The following is a 14,911-nucleotide window of genomic DNA, read 5'->3' as shown; positions in this document are numbered from 1 at the left end:
ACAACCAGATGAGTGAGTAAACCAGGAAGTGAAGAATGTGACATTATCATGAATCCCAGTTTAGGTGGGAATCTTCAACAAGGCACTAGGACCTCACAGTGGCGTGTTGCTGCGGCTGCGCTGTAAAATGGCTGGAACGTTAATAGCTGGGAACAACGAAGAGAATGGAGATGCTGGCGTGAATGTTCCCCAATTATTCCTACAGACGGATGAAAGGCAGCCAAATCACACCGATCGCATGTTTCATGGATGAATCTAGTTCTTAACCACCATCGCTAGAAGTAAATCATCTCATTCTAAAGAAAATGAACAAATTACCTTCTGTTGGCCAGCGAAGACGACATCATCAGCACCATGCAAGAGCCACATGACAAAGTCACATGATGTGCACGCACATGAGGGGTTGAGAGGTAAATACAGGAGGGCAGGAGGGGGTCACGGGGAGAGGCGGGGTCAAACAGGAAACATACAAAACATTTTTGAAATGATGAAGAAATCAACACAAACAGAATGAAGAAGAATGTTAAAGACAAGGTGATACATAATGAACACAAACAACAAAAGAAATGCATAAATAGATAAATAGGGGTTTTTTGAACACAAATAAATAACAAATGAAGCAGTTGAAGCTTTTCCTTAGTTTTTGGTTGGAGAATATCACTTCATAGATAAACACACAGATAAAAATACACAGATTTAAGATTCAACCAAACCATGTCGTTCATGAAGCAAGATGATCAACAGCATTTTCTCTGATGGCTTTTTTGTTCCCTTTTACATTAACGCCCAGTCTGGTCGGTTCTAGCTAGAAACACAGAACAGAGATGGGGAGCGCAGCAGCATGCTTGGTTACCCCGCAACAAACATGAAGAACAAAGGAGATTCTGTGTTTTGGGGGTAACAAACCATGCTGACTACACATACAGAACACAGCAGATACGCCCGGGGTGGAACCGTGGAGCTGCTGGAGCATGTGATGCCAGGCTGTGTCTGACACATGTTATTACAAATGTGTTCAAAGGTCAATATTTGTTAAAGGGACATGGCGAGCACATTCTGTACATCAGGAGACAACAACAAAAAGAGAAGCAACAACAGACGTGCAGCACTTGCTCCGCCGAGGTAAAACACTTGTTCTGACAGCTGCTTATTAAAGGTAGAATCAGTCGTAAATGTTCTGCTTTTAACACAAAACCTCAACACATCAGAAGAGTTTTGCAGGTGCTGCAAACCAAAAGAGTCACTGAATCTCCTTCGCGTCATTTCAGCTGCTGTTACACCAAAATCTGGCCCGTGTCTCCCTGAAGGACGGATGCAAAACTTGAGGAATGACAAGAAACGTCCTGTGCCCTGGTGAAACCAACTGCACGGCCGTGTCAGAGTGGACCCACTACGACGATATTTGGGTTAAATGGACACAATCGGAGAAAGGAACAGTGGTTCTGAACTCCCATTTGATGGCAGAGTGAGCTCAGGCCAGCCAGCAGAATGAAACTCATGACCGACGTGATGCATGAGCATTCGGCCTGGTTCAGGTCCCGTTCACGCGTGTAAACAAGTTACATAGCAAAGGTTTTTGGGCCTTTTTGGTATCACAATCGAATACATTTTAAGGCCTCGTATTCATGGAAAAACAAATATGATTTAGGAGCCTTCAAAGCGCTACAGCCTGACTATGAGAACGTCTCATTTAGTTTTGTGGTGATTCAGTTTACCCTGAATGTCTCTCGTGGCCCATCTAGCACTGAATATCACACTGTATATTCTCATGTCTCTTGTCCAATATACTGTATGTACCCGAGTGTTTCCACCAAACTAACCTTAGATTTTCACGCTATTCCCTTCGTGTATTTATGATGTCTCTATAAAACAATGGGGCTTTATGTTTGCGGGCTGTAACCGTACGGTAGTGCTGACACGTCATAAACGCTTTTATAAAGGGAATTCAGTTTCAACCACTTGTGTTGTCCGTACACATTTTTCATCCCACTATGCTGGGGACAGTTTTGTTTATCGTCAAAACGTAAAAATACAAATAGCCATGATTTGCAAAAAAACAAGAATAAATCAAATCAAATGTAATGGTTCATTCTGGCGACTGGGTCGTGTTACCTCCCTGCTTCTGTACCTCAACACACCAAGACAGGCTGTCAGAGTGAGTTGCTGCTGTGCACTCAACTTCTCCATTCTGATGACATTTTTGAGGAGAAAAAAATCTTCCTCTATCAATCGAATAAAACTCCTGCCAAGCCCACTGAAAGAAAGTAATTTGCACTCTGAATACATTTGGATGTTGTATAATATCACACATGAAATGGTCCAGAGTGAGTGAGTGTGTGTGTGTGGGGGGGGGTGTTACGATGTTACATGATGTCATGAACATGGCGGATGTGAGTTGTCCGGCCATGATGACACAGTGGTTTTGGTAGAATTAGCAACCCTCTCCTCCAGCCAAGAGAGCCGGCCGGGTGACACAGCCCAACAATGAGGCTCCACCAGTTGATCATCAGACATGAAGTCGTAACCTTCCGAGGTCGACAGGTTGCGGACGATGGGATCTGCTCCCGTAGAACGCCTCAGTCAGTAGGATATCAACCTTGTTCAAGGACAACATGGAGAGGTACTCCACTACCCACAATCCTAAGGTGTATCTCTGATTGGTGGAACACGCTGTTACCACGGAACTGGTTACGGAGCTTATCACTGTCACCCATTTTGATTCTTGCAGTTCTTGTGGGTGAGCAGTTATCCCACCGTCTCGCGCCTTCGCCCCATTTCTCATCTTCCTTTGATCTTTTTGAGCCGAACGCTTTGAGGCCGTCACTCATCTGCTCGCTGGTCGGGTAAAAGACTCTCTGAAACATCATCGGAGAAAACGAATGGGAAACTCACTTCTGGAGGTGTTCAAGGAGTGGGTGCTCGCTGCTGAGCTGTGCATTACCTTCCATCTGCGTGCTAACAACAACAACGACCAACGTGCTGCGCTACCTGGCTCGTCGCCCATCTACCAACCAGCTACTTCAGCTGGGAAACAGAGAGTCGACCAGGTGGTAAAAGAGTGTTCATGTAACAAATTAGTGCTCAGTGACGCCGGCTAATTAAAGACATCGATTCAGGAGATGTGTGACGCTCGTTCCCCCAGCGGACTCTCTAAGCGTGTAGAGTGGTGCAGGTTTAACAAAACATTTTCTGTTTACTGAAAAATGAATTTCGAGAGGAGGGCCTACAAGTTGGATTTGTGACATCACCAATATTTTTGAAGCCAACCCTTCAGCGGGTGCAAGTATGATGAGGCACCCCTAAAGAGGGGACTTGCAAAGTGATGTCGAGACATCTGGTGTCCTGCAGTCGAGCCCGTGAAGGGAAGCATTCGTGTATTTACAGCCTCTGTAGTTTCACTCAGTGGCATTTTTAAGGATTATAACTTGGCCATCTTGTCTGCCGAAGCCATGTCAGACACACGAGTTGGCGCATTCTTGAATGCCTCAGTTGATGTGCTGAGGAATTCTTTGACACAGGCATTTGAGTACATCTTGATAGGTTGAAGCTTAAATTCACTCGGGTTCTTTTTCTAGTGGCACATAAACAGGAAATGTTGACTAAAGTAAATTATATGAGACAAAAACAACATAAAGTGTTAGCATAGAGGCTACTTTGACTAAATGTTAGCATGTGTTAATGTGTGATCGGTCTACAATAAATTAACTACCTGTGCGATCAGTACGGTTCACATTTTATATAAAATATCAGTGAAACTGTGCAGCCAAAGATCCACCAGTCAGTCACTTTGACACCTGCATTCCCAAACTAAAGGGCAGAGCAAAGTTAAAAGTCATTTAGCCGTGTTTCACTGTGATTGTGTTGATTAATTCACACACAGAATATCATAGAACGCACCAGTATCAGACAAAATGGCATTCCTGTGTTAGTAATTAACCAACTGAGATTTGATAGTTAGCAAAGCCATTAAGTTGCTAACTCATTTAGCCGCTTTGCTACCAGCAGAGGGGGGACACCTCTATGAGCCACACTGGTTATTAATGAACACACCAACTGTGAGGTCAAGCGAGGCAGAGGTGGGGAGAAACACACTGCTGGACTGGGATACTCACTACTGGCCTTACTGGTGGTAGCAAGAGGGGTTGGGGTCTCTGATGACACTAAAAGAGGGTGAAAACATGATGAGAGGGTCTGTAGGTTGAGCTCAGTTCAGTTCAACCATGTTTCTGGACTGTGACAAGAAGTCTGGAACATTTCTGCAGAATAATAGCTAGCATTAGCAGTCATGGTGCTAACCACAGGAAAAGTGAAAATGTGGGAATGTCCAACTGTGATGTCAAAGGAAGACCGTGGTTAAATTTCCCCGAAACACACATCATCACACAGGACTGCAACCTTTTTTAGTTGAATTATAACTTCCAACGGTAGAAACTCCCACAATCTGAAGTTCCAACGACGAGCAGTGGATTTGACCCAGCAGGTCTTTGAGATAACAGCAGAGAGAATGTCTTTGTGTCTTTGGTGACGCCAAATCGATCATCATACACAAAAAATGTATGATTTTTGGCTGCAAAGACACGACAAGGGTGGTAATAACATGGCAGCCACATTCACAGCATGCTCGTAGAAACCCCGGCTACGTGAAGGTTATCTGACAAACTGTTTTGATTTCATCGTTTCCTTTTAACCACTGACTGACAAAAAAAAAGGACATTCAAACTCTGGAGGGCCACAAGGTGAGACCCTGTTTGATCACCCATTCACTCCCCTGAGCCAACAGCGAACGTTAGCCTTCAACCACTTCTTTGCTATGGATTTCAACACATTTCATACCTGACAGTTGTCACTGTTGGTATCATTCTTATTTTAAACTTGCAGTTTCCTACAAAGTCTTGCTAGGAGAGAAGCTTAAATGAGTAAAGCTCGTGTTCTATCACGATTAAACCAAGATGACGCCAAAACTAATGTTTACGCGACTACATACAGTAGAACTCACCGGCCAAAACTTGAAAATTAAGCCACCAGATGCACAGTGAGATGTTAACGATGTCTCCAGGACCATAACAAGTGTGTTTTTATGCACACTAGCATCTCATTTATTATCAGTATATTTTTTATGCATCATGTATTATGTATGCACCCTGGTTTGACAAACCAAAAAAGCTCATTCTAGTTTTGAGGAGCCTTAATATTTAAAGCTGTTTACTCTTTTATTGAGGCAGGATTTTAAACCCAGACCTAGGAGATGACACACAGCTCTGATGCCGTATCGGGGATTGGGCTTTTATGAGAGATACAAAGAATGTTTCCTGAGCAGCAGAAAGCGTATTTTCTCTCCTGCCTGCACCCCAACAAAAACTATTAGTCGTCTTTCTCTGCGCGCATTCTTCAAGCTACACAAGCGGCTCTAAGTATATAGAGCAGATTACAATATCACAATAAATGCACGCCATTCAAGGCCTAAATATTTAATCTTGGTGGGGCCATTTCTGTGCGAAGATGTTAACTTTATTACCATTAAGTATTCCGCACCGACTGGCCTCTGATAATATGACGTTTCCTGCTTTATTGTCAATTACGAGGACAGTACACGTAAAGACCTTAAAAACACAGGAGAGCTGAACTGCTGCAGTGCACCACACACACTTCATCCAGGAGAGACACCAACAGTTACAAGCAGGCAATACTAAAGAAGGTAGGGTAGCACTAAGGACTGGAGTACAAAATCAGCAGCTTACTACCGGCTACGAGTCAGCCATTTCAATCTATCACACTGCTTAGAAACCACACTAGAGCAATGGAACGGCATGCTAGCTTGAAAAACAGTGCAACATGTACAGAATGACTGTGACATAGGTGATAACTTTACAGGGAAGATGTTGAGAGATTCCCATTGTCACTTGTTTTTTTTGTTCCTTCTTAGAGGAACATGCCAATGTTTCTGGAAGTTCATTCATTCACCATCGTCCCCAGAGCCAGACAAGAAGAGAGAGACCCTTCTCTCCTCCGTGCTGCGTTAGGGAACTGAGACCATGCTAGTTAGCTTAGCACGGAGCGTGAGGTGAGCTCTACCGGAACAGGCTCAACCTGGGGGTGATGTCACTCCCAGTTCTGACCTCGGCACTCTGAGGTAAAACGTAGCAAAGTCATAGTCAGCCATGATTCGTAGCGGCAGTCGCTCTTCTAGTTGTCAACCAAGATTTAGTTTTGTTGACCCATGTTTTTCGATGCTGCATCCAATCACTATATATGTACTACAAGTTGCCACTATGTGTCTGGTAGAAAATTCATAAAGGTTACATCTTCAGCTTTTGGATAAAAGTGTACTTTGTGACTTCTGACTGAGGCATGCTAACACTTCCCACCCAATTCCATTCACTGTGCTAAGCTAACCAGCATGGGTCTCAGCTCATTAACCAGCACAGAGGAGAGAGAGATCTCCATCATTTTGTCCGGCTTTGGAGACAATTGACAATAAGACTATTTACCAAAAAATTATCCATGTTTCTTTAAATAAAGCGAAGATGATATGTGCAAATGAGACAGATGGAGGCACAAAGACAATAAAGCAGACAGACAGAAACTTACTTGTGAAAGAAAACTCTGAGAGGTCCAGTGGAATAGAGAACAGATGGAAAACGATGGTGAGAAAGGATGAAAACAAAGAGAAAAGACAATGAAAGTTTGAACAATGAAAGCGTCCTGCCCTGTAATTAACCCTCTCTTTGCTTTGTAGCTAATTTGGATTTTCATAAGGCAAAAATGTGTCTCTTAAATTACTTCAACCTGTGAAATGTTTGCTAATAGCTTCAGTTGCTGCTCTAAAGCAATGTGACAGAAAATAACACACAAGCTGAAATGATTCTTTTAAACCCTGTTACAGACAAACAAAGACACAACCATAAACTCTTCACATCAGATGCTGTTTTTGTGTATTTGGCTTGTGGGAATACAGCAAATAAGGAAGATGCTGAGGGGAGGTTTTTCTACAGAAGCAGTGGGGTGATGAAGGGAACATAGAGGAGGCTGGTACAGATTTATGACCCTGATTTCAAATGTTCCCACAGAAGTAGGTCTGCTGCCTTCACAATGTAGCCTGAGGAAATGCCACAGCAGACAGATGTATAAAAAGACCAGCGTGTAGGAGACAGACATACTGGTGGAGATGGGAAATAATATCATAAATTAATTTTCATTACACCACAACAAACCAGGCGCCGCGATAAAGTTCTCTCATTCACTTGAATGTGGAAAGTGTGTTGCAGCTGTGGGCGCGTCCATAGCAAGTCACTATTGCAAGGCAAAAGCTATGAATGAGCAGGATGAGCGATAGAAAGACTCTAATGCTCTTGCATTTGAATTGTTTTCATCACCAAATCTTCCCAGGTAGCCAAAATTATGTGGCCCAACATTGGCCCCAACTCGGTATGCCAGAACAAGATGAGCTGGGCCAAATCCGGTAGCTGACATGGCTGAGACTCAGCATGTAATCTGGCCTGATTCTGGCTGCCAACAGTGCCCCACAGGGCCGATATCAGGAGATCCCTGGCCACCGATTGAGCCAAACTCATAAAGCCAAGTGAAATACAGTGGGCTGCATCCGGCAGTTGCACTTGGCTAAGACTCAGGATGGCGGACGCCCCAGGATCAAGTCAAATATTCCGCCCTGATTCTGGCTGCCTGGGCCGTAATCAATAATGACCTGGCCCACCATCGGCACAAACTCAACAAGCCACAAGAAATGAGCAGGGCTGCATTTGCTTTCCACACTCGGCTGAGAAAGACTCTTGCCTGATTCCGGCATCCGGCACTGCCATCACCGGATCGTACCAACAGTTTCATTTTTTGTCTTCTGCACTTGAATGGAAGTTGTAGGCTGCAAGTGTTCAAGCTATCACTGCATAAACCAGAACTCCACTACATGATCTGACACGATGCGTTCAGAAATAGACACAAAGTTGACAACTCTTATGTCAATCATGCGATGGGTGAGTGTCCCCCTTGGTCTTTCCCTCAAAGTTGCACATGCTGCCGTAAGTCTGACACGGGAGCAATCTGATGCCAAGAAAAAGGTGAATGAATATGGAGGATGACAGCAAGTCGTGGCTGAACCTCCAGGAAAGTGTGAGTGGTTTGGTAGTTGGTGAGGAGCACAGTGGCGAACACGGTTAAAACCTGCCCCGTTCACCCGAAATGCTCGCTGAATCTTTGTTGAGGCGACATTTCCTCATTTCCTCCAGACCTCCAAAATACTTCATACTTCATCATGTGTTGCCATGTCCTTCGAAGACATTCAAAGACGTCAGCAGGCCTTGAATGAATGTGAATAAAGATCCAACAATGCTTCACAAAGAAGTGTTATTCTGTACCGTTTATGGAAGCACAACACATGGATGAACTGAGTTGTGAGCTAAAAAGGTTCAGATGCAGGTCACAAAAGGAGGCAGACCAAACGTAAAGCCATTTTTTTGTGCCGGGCGATTATAAGTCAGTGTAGAGACAAAAAATGAGGTAAGTTCAGCTGTTAGGTCTTTGCATCCATCGTGTATTTTTATCCATGTCTGTTTGCCACAGAGCTGGTGTTTGGGAATGATTGAAAATACGATGTAAAATACGGCTCTTTTGTCGAGGGACGCCACAGTGACACTTTCTGGGTGGCCTACAAAAACAAGCCATCCCTGAGGTGCTCTATTTAAGCCACTGTGATTGCCTCATCTGGCAGGACCATCGTTAAACACAAAAATATTGTGTCGCCTGATCCGGATGTGAATTGTAAACCCTCCGGATGGAATTCCAGGAGATGGAGCTATAAAATTCACCGGGCTGATGTAAAGGACTCAGACACAATGGTGTTGGAAGAACAGAAGCTGCCCCCCCCCCCTTCCGAACTATGAATATTTACATGTCAACTACTTTATCTGACAACAATCCCCTCAGCAACTAAATTCACTTTGCGTTTGGTCGGAACACAATGACACACTGTAAACATTTAAAATGAAAGAACACTGTTCAGCGGTGGAGTTTGCATCATTAACAGTGACTGTCATGGACTGCGGTGTGTCAGTGGCATCATGAATGAGCTGGAAAAGGAACCATTTGCTGTGAGAAGAGAAGAAGTGTGGGGGTGAAAGCATCTGGGCTCAGTTAGACATGAACACACGTAGGAGGAAGCTTTAGGTTTAAAGCACACGGGTCAGAAGAGCGCTGACTGAGAGCGTGGACATGAGTGGCGAGGGCTGTACTTACGGACTGGCTCAGTCTTGAAAGTGCGGATTTCACTGCTTTCACCTCTGCCCTTGCCGTTGATGGCGCACATTTTGACCTCATAGGTGGTCTCTGGCTTCAGGCCAATTATGGTGATGCTATTCAGGGCTGTTGGAGGCAAGAGAACATTATCCCACACAGGCACGATCGACACTGAACCAAGAACTAAAGGGTTCCATTGAATGTCTTTATGTACCACTTTGCCTGAGATGCATCAATGACTGTTCTATGGATTACATTTGATCTAGTTGCAGGCCTTATTTTCAGGTTGTCCCACTCTTCCATATCTGAAGAGCGCCTTGTGGGGATCTCTTCAAATTTAGCGCGTGTTTCCTGGACTTGAGGATGACTTGAACAGATTTTGTCCAAGGTCAAAGCCACTAGGACAGGCACCCAATCATAATGCAGGGTTTCTATTTTTGGTCCAAAACAGGAAATATGTGGCTCAGTTATGGTGTCTTGTTGTTTTCTAGGTCAACGTTTGTGTTTGAAGGTCTCCCAAGACTTTATGTCGATGTGACCTTTGGCCAAAAAGATTTTATGATACTATGAACCATTTCATCTGCCAGAACTGAACCGAACGGCTTGTGTAGCTCTGTAAAACACGTGACGGCATCTTGAGAACCATCTGTAAGAATGAACCTCCTGCGTCTCTGCTGAGTTGCTGCAGGAATATAAATATTTATATTCCTGATTTATACTGGAAGTGGGATATGCGACGTAAAGCACAGCACATATCACAGAGTGTAGGAAAAGCTGTTAATCTGTGAGGAATGGTGGACGTGGGTTTTGGTAATGTTTCGTGTTGGCGTGTGGGTTCCTGCGCTTTGTTTTGCGTTTATATGACAGGCAGCTCTTGGGTCTCGAGCTGACAGCGGAGCCTGTCAGCCGCTGACTGATACGCCCCGTGTGGCAGACAGGACGAGAACCATCCAGATATGTGAGAGCCACCAACCCGCAGTGGGACGGGGGATATCATCTGGGGCCTGTCAGAGTCTGAGCTGACTGTCATTTAAGATACACTGTGTTCCAGCTCCCCTCCTGGCATCGGCTCTTCCGTCATGTTTGGATTAACGCGTGTTGATAGCTAGAATGTTTTCTGACAACTATTTCCGTATTTTCTTCATGTAATAGATGTGTAAAGTATTGCCTCCATGTCAAAACAATTTTTGGTGACCTGCATACAGCGATGGCAGACTATCAGTTGAAAAGAAACATCTTAACTGGCAGATCCTGGCACAACTGCTTGGTAACCATGGTGATCAGTATCAGGACCTGAAAGGTAAGTGGCTCATTCAACACCGAATCCCATCAGACACAAAACTACACACATGTCGGCACATACAGCAGCAGCGGGAAAAGATATGCTGCTAGAAAAAAAAACACATTGTGGTTGTGTGCCACTGCCAGTTCATCCTGGAGTCCCACTGAGCGTTTGGGCTAAATTTGAAGGAATTCCCTTCCGGAGTTTCTGAGATAGAAAGTAAATGATACTTGACATTTTTATTAGGTTTTAGGCATTTTAGGCCTTCAGCTGTTGTTTGCATGGCAGCATAAAAATGCTCAGTGTGGACTTGTGATGGTAAATTTACTTTCTTTGCACAGATATTAACACCAGCTAATGAGAGCCAAGACCATGCATGAAACAGCCAGAACAGAGAGACTTCATCCATTTTGCCTAACAAATACTCACAAATACAGAAGCTGTCTTGAGTTCACGAGAAATGTATCACTTCTTTGCGACTAAGAATGCAGAAAGAACTAACCACATACATTTAGCTTGACGCTAATGGAGACTGATAGCTAACACAGCAAAACTGTTTTCGAACAATCAAGCGTGGAGCTCCACCAGCTGGCATGCTCAGTGGAACACACCCACTGGTAGCGCTGACGTACAGTAGAAGGACCGAGTCAATAGTGTGTTTTCATCTCCAGTCAAAGTGTCTGTGGATTACCGATCATATGGCTGGATAAAGAGGACGTGGATTATTCTGGAGGAGCAGCTTGAGAGTTTGTGAACAGACATTTCTGGACAGTTGTGCTGTTAGCAGTTGGTTGCCAAAAACACGGAGGGATCTAAACAGAGAAGTGCGACTCACTGTCCTTGGCATCGTACTCCCTCTCCGCCCAGTCCTGTCCAGGTGAACGCCATTCTACTCTGTACTTGATAACTGGGACCCCTCCAGTGGCCTCGGGCTCTTCAAACTCCATCACTGCTGTGCTGGAGAAAGGTTCCACCCTATCAATGGATGGCGATGATGGCACCTCTGCAACAGAGCCACAGAGAATTTACAGTAAATAGAGACGACACGAATTACCACTCAAATTTCAAATTCATTCCTGTTAATTTCCACTTGTTCCATCAATTTCAAGTAGAAAGTTTTGAATTTTGAATATTCCTTCAATTTTGCAGCCCTATCAACAACCACTGTTCATCATCTCCCAAACGTCTGAGCCATCCCTCTGGTGCTCGCTGTGTTTTCTGTCCTGCTCAACATGCTCACATCCTGCAGGGACCCTTGCTGCACCGCCTGCTCAGAGCCAACCCAGAAAGACTGCAGCTGGTTTTATTGCTGAGCTGTTACGCCTCTGTGGTCCCACACAGGGGTTTAACCTTCTACTTGGAACAGCCTTTAGTCACACTTTCCTAAAAAGGAGGGGAAAAACAAAACAACAACTGAGGAACAAACTGTGTGCTTGACACACCTGCTTGGATGATGAGGAACTCCTTGGACTCCGTCCCCATCACATTGCTTGCAGTGCAGTTGTAGCTACCATAGTCGAACTGGGATTCAGTGGTAACCTGGCGGATAAAAACATCACGTGATGTGGCGACACACTGATGTTGACATCACTTTTTTGTAAAACATTTTACGATGTCACATTGTTGTGATGTTTATGTCTCTTAAGTTCGTAAAGTTTGACAGGTGCAGCAGACCTCCAGGTAGCTGACGGTCGGCGTGTTGAAGACCTTCACGTTGGTGACGTTGGCGTCGGGCAGCTGGATTCCATCTCTGAACCAAATCACCGCGGCTCCAGGGTGAGCTTTCACCTCGCAGCTGATGTTGACTGAGTTCCCGTCCCAGGAGTACCACGCCACGGGACCGTAGACTTTGGGAGCATCTGTAGTGACACGCAGGAGAGTGAAGATGAAGATCGCACCAGGCTTGCTGTCTCTGCTAGAGGCTCACAGACGTGTGTCAGCCACCAGGACCCAAACATAACATTGAATGTTCGCAACACGGCGTCTTGAGGTCCGTTCCCATTGGGCTCATTTGTGCCTCAGCGTTGGCGGGACGATGTCAGGTTCACACCTCACCATTGCATGACCTGAGATCTTAATTTAGAACCGTTGAACCCCTGGATCCCTCGTCTCCAGTGACTTATGTGGTTAACATCAGCTTCAGCGACTGCCAATCCTAGCAATCCTGTTGATAGATAAACAAAACGTGACCTCCTCCTTGGTAATACGTGTATTTTTCAGCAAAGATCTGCCTCCTGCTGATATGAGTGACGGATGAGAGTTTTATTTTGGTCTCTTTTGGGAATTAAACCCATCAAGACAGGACTCCTGCTTCACCACATTTATGCAGTGGGTGAAAGTGGGTGTAGTCTGTGGCTGGATCATTTTTCCAAACTGAACCAAACATTCACTCATACCATCGTCTCATTTTCATCTAGAGAGCTCTCAACTTGATATCTCTCTAATGCAGCAGGAACTCATGAGAGTAATTTCTGCGTGGAAATGATGTTGGAGTGAGTCTGACTCTCTTACACAAACATGTGTGTCATTATCAAACCCATCACATCTCAGTGTGAATCCTCCACAGGATGGACAGAAATCACAGTATGCCAAATGATTCTTCTTCTTCTCCTCTGAAGCTCCTCATCAGCATTTAGAGACATCCAGCGGCAGTTATCATGGCTATCAGTCAGACACCTCATTCAGGAAGCTTATCAGAAAAGAGTTAACACACTCCTGCGCTGAGGCAGCAGCATCGCTCACGCTGACCAAACCATCCACCGACCAAAGCCTTTGTTCTGTACATTTATGGAGAGCTGTTTAATGAAGTCAGTCAGGTTTTAAGCCTGAACGGTGCTGCTTTCATGCAACATTAATTACAATTTTCAAAACAGATTTCTGTCAGCTGCAGTGAAATTTGAGCAATTAGCAATCACAAAAACCTGAGTGCTATGATGACACAGCAGCGCTAATAGACTAAGGCTAACGTGTTAGCCAGAGCCTTGAGTCTACAAAACCAGACGCCGGTAGAAAATGAAGCTGCTTCTTTGCGGGTTTGATGACTACATGCACAGTTTTGTGGGATCTCCAAAAAGTACCGATTTCTTTTTAAAATTATCAGTTTTCCTTCTCTTCTCTAAGGCTCCACAGTTTTTTTTTATGTCTGTGCTGTTGAAGGTCTTTCATTTGTATTCATTTGTTGTTTCCACTACGATAGATCCTGCAGCGACTGCTTCTGTACGCTGCTGTTTCATGAATTGAGCCTTTTCATCCTGACGGTTCATTTTTGAAGTCATCACTGAGACATCGGCTCTATTAGCTGCTTTCCTGAACTTTTTTTCCCTTCTTTTAATGTCCCAGATAGGGGCGTGGCTTCCTGAGTGACACCTTTCTCACCCTCGATTCCTGGGCCAATCGTGCGCGTGCTGCTGCCGCTGATTGATAAGGGAGGCTGAGTCGATAAACGCTCCGTCTGCTCTCCTGATTAGCGCTGCTCTTTGGGCCTCACTGACTCACTCAGTGTCTCCGACCTGCTGATTGATTTCTGTCGAGCTGAGATTAGCAATCCACATATTCATATATCGACCTTACAGCAACAGATTATATATGAGGGTACAACAACACCTGCCACATATTGTGCTAAAGCATATATCTGGGATATTACGTGTCTGCGCCTGTAACCAACCTTGCTGTTGCCATGTTGGATTATTGGGTTTTCACATCCATCTCTTCCATGCTGTGATGGATTTGCTTGTTATTTGAGTCAATCGTTCAACAAAAAAAGCACTTTATTTGAGAGCTGTATGATTTTGTGGAGATGTTTTCTTCGCCCTTTGCTCCTGGCGTCTGAATCACATGAACCTTTTCAATTGTTTTATGTGACGAGTATGATCTCAAAATTCCACTTCCTGTGACAGTCGTATTGAGTGATGGATTTTTTTTTTCTGGCAAAATTTTCAACATGTCTGACAAGGCTTCATTTATTTGTGCACTCTGGCATTCGATTGTTTCACTAGCCGGGCGGGGGGGGGGGGGGGGGTGATGATGACTCTGCTGCCTTTGGACCCCGTAGGCAACTGACCATGGCCAGTTTTAGAGCAGGAAAAGCCGAATTATTAATCTTTCAAGCTCGCAAACCAGTAATTTGCTTTCATAAAGACATTTTTTCCCTCCATGACAAGTGACAGCCCCCCCCCCCGCGCACAAATGTGAATTATTATTCAGGTTAAGTCATAGAGTTTAATAAGAAAGAATGAGAGCAGATGAAATCACTTCAAAATTGATTAAATGGAATATGCATATCTATGTTTAGTCTGGTGAGCAGGTCGGCACATTCAACAAGCTCCATTTGGACTTCTGGCATTTGAGTCATCACTTCGGAGCTTTGTGGGAACTTGGGTTAAT

General features: G+C 44.5%; 1 protein-coding gene and 1 long non-coding RNA gene across 9 annotated transcripts in view; one reads left to right on the top strand and one right to left on the bottom strand.

Moving 5' to 3' along the window:
- The window catches only part of ncam1a (neural cell adhesion molecule 1a), a 242,629-nt gene that overhangs the window by 24,843 nt on the left and 202,875 nt on the right, over positions 1-14,911 (bottom strand). For 4 of the 8 annotated variants that reach the window (XM_086227245.1, XM_086227247.1, XM_086227251.1 and 1 more), the window contains 5 exons: positions 12,203-12,387; positions 11,971-12,067; positions 11,364-11,531; positions 9,247-9,372; positions 4,113-4,160 (listed from right to left, as the gene is read on the bottom strand). In XM_086227245.1, the coding sequence (XP_086083371.1) occupies positions 4,113-4,160; positions 9,247-9,372; positions 11,364-11,531; positions 11,971-12,067; positions 12,203-12,387 (624 nt within the window). The remainder of the gene's footprint in view (positions 1-4,112; positions 4,161-9,246; positions 9,373-11,363; positions 11,532-11,970; positions 12,068-12,202; positions 12,388-14,911) is intronic. The other 4 variants (XM_086227250.1, XM_086227248.1, XM_086227249.1 and 1 more) reach the window with 1 other exon arrangement.
- LOC147248124 (uncharacterized) lies at positions 10,581-14,499 on the top strand. The gene is made up of 3 exons (XR_015119566.1): positions 10,581-11,558; positions 11,678-12,062; positions 12,175-14,499. It is a non-coding gene; the product is annotated as an uncharacterized LOC147248124 (long non-coding RNA).

This window comes from Aulostomus chinensis, chromosome 15 (genome assembly GCF_037954235.1).
Source record: "Aulostomus chinensis isolate RoL2024-O1b breed Wild chromosome 15, RoL_Achi_v1.0, whole genome shotgun sequence".
Lineage (NCBI taxonomy): Eukaryota > Metazoa > Chordata > Actinopteri > Syngnathiformes > Aulostomidae > Aulostomus > Aulostomus chinensis.
The sequence above is the reverse complement of the archived record's forward strand: the minus strand, read 5'-3'. Positions and strand labels throughout refer to the sequence as shown.